A 6297-nucleotide genomic window follows, 5' to 3' on the forward strand; every position below is an offset into this window, starting at 1 on the left:
GGAATGTCCTGTAGGTGTTCCGGTTGGTAGCCTCCATAAGTCATGCCTGACAGGCAGAGCCAGAGCCTTACACTTGGAAGAAACAGACTTATAGAAAATCCAGCTTTGGCCACCATCTGACTGTAACCTTGTGAAAGGCTGTGAGCAAAAACCACTTACCTGAATCGTCACATCCTAGAACCATAGATAGCATGCAGTCAGAGAGAACAAAGCCAGAACATTGATGGATGTAGAAATAAGAGCCATGAATGTACTTTAATCTGAAGTTCAGATCACCAGTGACTTTCCCTTAACTTTCTAATGAACATCAATATCATGTTCTTAATTTTTTTTGAAATCAAAGATAGCTTAGGTTGATTCTTTGCACTTACATACAAGCCTCATGCTTTCCCATGATCCTCTTCTAGTTTTAATATTCTTCCATGTTAATAATAAATATATTAAGAATAAGGACAGAGTAGGAGAATGAAAAATGACAGTTGATTATGATAATGCAAATTAATTCTGTTACGGAAGAAAAAGACAGTATTAGAGGCTTTGATAGAGTTTACATAGAGCAAAAGGACACAAACCCCGTAGCTGTGACTTTTCTTCTGACTAAAGAGGGGAAGCGAGGGAGGTAGGTGCTGGGCCCTGAGGCAGTAATGTGAAGCTTGTTTTACTTGAAATTAAAATAAAATAAAATTAAAATCCTATATAAGAATTATAGGCATATTAAGACAAATTTCCAAAATAGGCATAACCTTTACATTTTCTCCCCAAAGATCAGCAAACAGATTCAAGGATAATTTTGTGAAAACAATAGTCAAAGAAGAGGAATGATGAGGAAAACACAGAAGACGAGGAAGTAATGGTTCCAAGCCTTTATAGACTCACAAAGCTCTGTAATAAAGTGCATAGAAGGTGAAACAAAGTAAAAAAGAATAAAAGGAACCAGATGAAGAAGCCAAAGACCTCAAATGGGCACATCCTACCAGAGCATCGCAGGTCTAAAGGAACCTTAGCCATTTCAACCCCTGGTCCCCAGACTGAGCTGCCAGAAAATTTGTGTCAGTCCACAAAAATGTTAACCCTGATGTTGTATGAAGTTTAGCCCAATGATCTTAGTCAAATTTGCTTATGATCAGGGTGATTTCTGCTTTAGTGGTCCCTGAAATAGTTCTACTATTTTTATTGAGTGCCAAGTGTAAAAAGGTTGAAAGCCACTGACCTAATGAATACTTAGATCTAAGTCAAAAGCAATTCACATTGAACTGATTTTGCCTCCAGGTAAGGGACTGAATGGACCCCATGGCACCCTCAGTAACCTAGATAGCTGACTGTGGCAGCAAAAGATGTTTTCCTGGAGTCTCCTTGGGCCAGCTTCCCCTTTAGAATGGAGTCTAAGCCTTTGATGGGAAAGAATGTAGCCATACTATGCTTAAGACCATCATCAGTTTTAGTGAGATTTTCTGAGTAATTTTCTCTCTCTATTTGATACATGATGCTTAATTTTTCTTAAATAGACTCACTCTTTTTTAAACTTTAATAAATATATTTTTAAAATAATATTTTATTATATCTGAAAATTTTCTAAGATTTCCCTAATACCCCCAATGCAGAATAAACAGCTTTTTAAAATTGATTTTAGAGAGAGAAAGAAACATCAATTGGTTGTTCCACTTATTTATGCATTCATTGGTTGATTTGAATTTTGTATATTGTTGCATCCACCAAGCATGAGAACAAACGTCGGAGACTTTCAGGGGTTTAGATCTTACTTTATTGGCCAAGTTTAACCTGCGCAGGGACGAACTCTCAAGGCATCCAGAGACACCGTACCCACAAGGGGCTGCAAACGAGTCGCGCCTGGCGCTTACAACTAGGTCCTTATATATCCCAAGTGAGCAAGCACTATACAGAAGCAGATGTGACAGTTCGCTATTTGCTAGGGAGGTCGCGTGCAACATAGCAACAGGGGAAGGGTTTAGCTCAGTGGCAAATTTCAAACATGAACTTCTGATAAGGGTCTCTGACCAATAGAATGCAGGATGTTTGCCCAACTTTGTGCTGATCTCTTTGTTCTCGGTCTCACAGGGATCCTGTCATCACTTCCCTGTTTCTGCTCCTCCAAGAGTTAGACTCTGGCAGCCACAGCACACCTCCCCGAACCTAACATTCCCCCATCTCTTTTGGGCATAAATCAAACCCTTGATTCTTCATCAGTGGGAAGAATGGTATAAGGTTGGGACAGAACCATTAACTTTACTACTTCTATTCTTTCTTTAAAGAAGGCAAGGAGCTCGTTAAGGATTATTGGTCCAAAGGCAAGAGCCAATAAGAATAATAGGAGGGGTCCGGCAACTGTGGATATGAGGGTAGTTAACCAAGGAGAGGTCTTAAACATGGAGGCATACCAGCTAGGGCTTTCTTCTTCTAGGTCCCTGTTCCTTAATCTGTTTGTAAGTGTTTTGATATTCTCTCTAATTACTCCAGAGTGGTTAGCGTATAAACAACATTATTCTCTTAATGCAGCACACATTCCTCCCTGCTTAAAGAGGAGGAGGTCTAGCCCTTTCCTATTCTGAAGGGCTACCTCAGCGAGGGAGTCTATTTGCTTCTCTAGGTATATTACCTGATCCTGAAGGAGTGCGATATCCTTTGAGAAGGTCTTAGATAACTGTGTGAGGGTGAGTTCTCCTTGAATGAGTGATGCTGTTCCTACAGCTGCAGAACTTACAATTCCTATGGTAGCTATGATAGGGATAAGGAGTGGGGTCATTTTTCCCTCCTTGGGGGAGTAAGAAGAAATTCGGGGTTTCCTCTATATAGATGTATCTGTGGGATGATATAAACACTTACACAAAGCTCAGGATGAGTGGGGACTATACACTTGAAGATACCTTGAGTGCACACAAACCATAGTCCTTCAGGAACCTTCATTACTTTTGGGCCCTCTAGGGTGGCAGGTAGGGTTTCTTGGTTAAGACAATAGTCACTATAATTGGAGTTACTTAAGGTGAAATTTGCCAGAATGTAGCAGGTCCCCCTCCCATGGAACTCTGCTAAAGTGAGAGATCCTTCAGAGAAACAATCTTTTATCTGATCCTGGTTTCGGTCCCTTGTAAGGGTTACTGTAGTTGGAGCCAGTTTCCCTTCTCTCGAGGTGTTGGCCCCTAGCCCTACATAGAAAGGGGGTCTGGGACTAAGGCATAGCCCACAAGATTCTGTGATTCCAGGCTGCGTACTGTTAAAGAAGGGAAATACCTTATCCAGTAAATCTAGGGCATACATCTCTTGGTGGTGTGGTCTTTCTAGTAACTGGCTGGGAGTGTAAAAAGGCAATTTATGGTCCTGCCCTTCTGGCTCAACTGGGAAAGAGTCTGCAGTAGGAGACGTGGTAGCTCCGCTCTGGTATGGGCCTGCCTTATTATCCGGGAGCTCAGGTACTGCCGGGAAGCTGACAGGGGGCCTAGGTGGCCTGAGTGGCAGCCCGCTTCCTGCTCCTCGTAGGAGGAGTCTGTCTGTTCTTAGTAGGAAGTTTTCTGATAGTGAAAAAGGTTCCAGGATCAGGCCCAGACAGATATAGTCTAATTCCCCATGTACGCCCTTTTATCCACTCAGAATCAGTGGGGTTCAAGACCGTTATCTCAATGGGGTTACATTGTTGTTTACCGCATTGTTCATTTCTCCCAGTTTTAGGTGGCTTTCCTCCTCAGTAAAACTGAATGTGTTTTTCTATTCCTCCCCCTGGCATCCAATGTCCTCCATTTACTAGGGTTTTGCAGCCCCATTTTTTACAATAGTAATCTTTAGATCCACCACACTCTGGACTCCACTGATATTTGGGTTCCGGCATCCATATGATGGAGAATGCCATAGGTTTATGTTTTTCTGTGCGGGATCACAATCTGGCCATTTATGATGGTCTGCAGGGTTGAAGGGACTACTCAGGGGGCCACTAAACCCATTACTGCTTCTAATACCTAATTCTGACTCACAAATATCGTCTGCAAACAATTGTGAGAAATCAGTTTTCTCTAATACTTGAGTATTCTCTCCCGTATAGTTAGAGGAAATTACGGACCCATTGTTCTAATTAACACCCATTCCTGCTGCCCTAGTCCACTACTGGGCCAACAATAAAATACTATTAGTCCCAAGTAGAGGAGAAGGTGAGCCTTAGAGGTTCTCCGGGAGTCCATTTGACTTGCCATCTCTGAGGTCCTTTGTCTGGTGGATGGGCCGGCTTCACGTGGGAGAGGTGGATCCAGTAGGGCTTCTCAGCTACCTTAACAGCTGTAGGGGTGCTCAGGAGTACCTGGAATGGTCCATTCCATCGTGGCTCAAGGTTGCCCCGTCTGTGGTTGAGAATCCATACCCACTGTCCAGGTTCTGGTGACTCCGGAAGTCTGAGATTGTATTTTCCTTCCGAGCTGGCTGATCTCTGGAGGGTTTGCACTTCACTCCTGCTGTGCTGCAGAGCCTGCAAGAACTTGAGGAAGTTATGGTTAGAAACTTCTAGTTCCTCTCTGGTTAATCGAGGCACAAGGGGTATGGGCTGTCCAAACAGGATTTCATAAGGGGCCCACTTCTTAAGATAAGGGATACATCTAGTTTTAAAGAGGGTGAAAGGGAGTAGCTCAACCCAGTTTTCACCAGTCTCCTCCTTCAGTTTAATTATAGTCTCTTTTAGAGTCCTGTTCATCCTTTCTACCTGTCCTGAACTTTGGGGCCTATAAATGCAATGCAATTTCCAATTGATACCTAGCTTAGTAGCTAGTTCTTGAGATATCCTGGATATGAATGCAGGTCCATTGTCTGATCCTGGGGCTAGGGGAATGCTATATCTAGGTATGATCTCCCTTAATAAGACTTTGCAAACTGTGGAAGCAGCTTCTCCTCGTGTGGGGAATGCTTCTACCTATCCTGAGAAGGTGTCTACTAATACTAATAGATACTTATAACCTGACTTCCCAGGGGCCATCTCTGTGAAATCTACTTCCCATAACTTTCCAGAAGCTTTCCCCCAATACTTCACAAAGGGAGGCAACTTCTTATTCTGGGCATTTACTCTGGCACAGATGCTGCATCTAGAGACAACGGAGTGAACAATATCCCTGATGTTGGGCCCGGAATAATATTTCTTGACAAGTTGTTCTAGCTTATTCTGCCCTAGGTGAGTGCTAGTATGAATATCTCTCACTATTTCCCTTACTATTCCCTGGGGTAAATAGAGCCGGGAGTCAGGAAGTTCTATCCATCCCTGCTGATTTGTCTTCCCCTTTAAACTGTATCCCTTCCTACTCTTCTTCTGGGGAATATCTAGGATCTGGAGGTAGCGTTGGCTTAGGCAGCAATGGCAGAAGGCTTTCTTGTGGCCTAGTGGCTGCTTCTCTTGCAGCTGAGTCTGCTAGGTTGTTACCTTTTATAGTAGAAGAATCCCCCTTCTGGTGTCCTTTGCAGTGGATAATGGCAACTTTGGTAGGTAGCCAAATGGCATCGAGGAGGGCAAGAATTTCACTGTGGTTCTTAATGTCCTTCCCCCCTGCTGTCAGGAGGCCTCTCTCCTTATATATAGCTCCGTGAACATGGGCGATGGCAAATGCATAATGGCTGTCAGTATAGATGTTGGCAACTTTTCCCTCCGCTATCTGTAAGGCCCTGGTTAGTCTTATTAGTTCTGCCCTCTGTGCAGATGTCCCTGTGGGCAGTGCTTTCTGCCATAGGACCTCATCTCCCATAGTCATGGCTGCCCCTGCATACCATTGTCCATCCTTGACAAAACTACTCCCATCAGTAAAGAGAGTCAGGTCTGCCTTTTTCATAGGCCTAATCTCTTAAGTCCGGGTGGGAGCCAGTCACCGTGTCAAGGACTTGCTTGCAACTGTGATCCACTGTGGACTCTGGTATTGGCAACAGGTCACTGGCTGTTGTTTTGAGGAACTGAACAGACGGAGGGTTCAACAACTGAGCCTGATATTGTGTCAGCCTCACATTGGATAGATAGCCACCTGTCAGGAGGTGCTCGTAGCAATTGCTCTACATAATGTTCCCCAATTACTTGGATGTCCTGTCCCAAAGTCAACTTACTAGCCTCCTTGACTGGTTTTGAGGTGGCAGCAAGTGCCCTCAGACATGCTGGCCATCCCAAGGCTACAGGGTCAAGTTTCTTACACAGATAGGCGATGGGCCTCTTCCACGGCCCGAGCTCCTGATTCAGTACCCCTAGAGCTACCACTCCATTTTCTGCTATAAATAGCTGAAAGGGTTTGGCCATATCCAGCAGGGCCAAAGCTGGGGCAGTCACTAGGGCCT

General features: G+C 44.0%; 1 protein-coding gene across 1 annotated transcript; it reads right to left on the minus strand.

Annotated features, from left to right (window-relative positions):
* Positions 1–5282: 5282 nt before the first annotated feature.
* LOC136377157 (ribonuclease H-like) lies at positions 5283–5807 on the minus strand. The gene has a single exon (XM_066343666.1). It carries the CDS (start codon positions 5805–5807, stop codon positions 5283–5285), a length of 525 nt encoding a protein of 174 aa, XP_066199763.1.
* Between the last annotated feature and the right edge of the window lie 490 nt (positions 5808–6297).

Source organism: Saccopteryx leptura, chromosome 6 (genome assembly GCF_036850995.1).
Source record: "Saccopteryx leptura isolate mSacLep1 chromosome 6, mSacLep1_pri_phased_curated, whole genome shotgun sequence".
NCBI classification, from domain to species: Eukaryota; Metazoa; Chordata; class Mammalia; order Chiroptera; family Emballonuridae; genus Saccopteryx; species Saccopteryx leptura.

Coding starts and splice junctions, on each gene's coding strand:
- LOC136377157 (XM_066343666.1), bottom strand. CDS start 5,807: ATGAAAAAGGCAGACCTGACTCTCTTTACTGATGGGAGTAGTTTTGTC.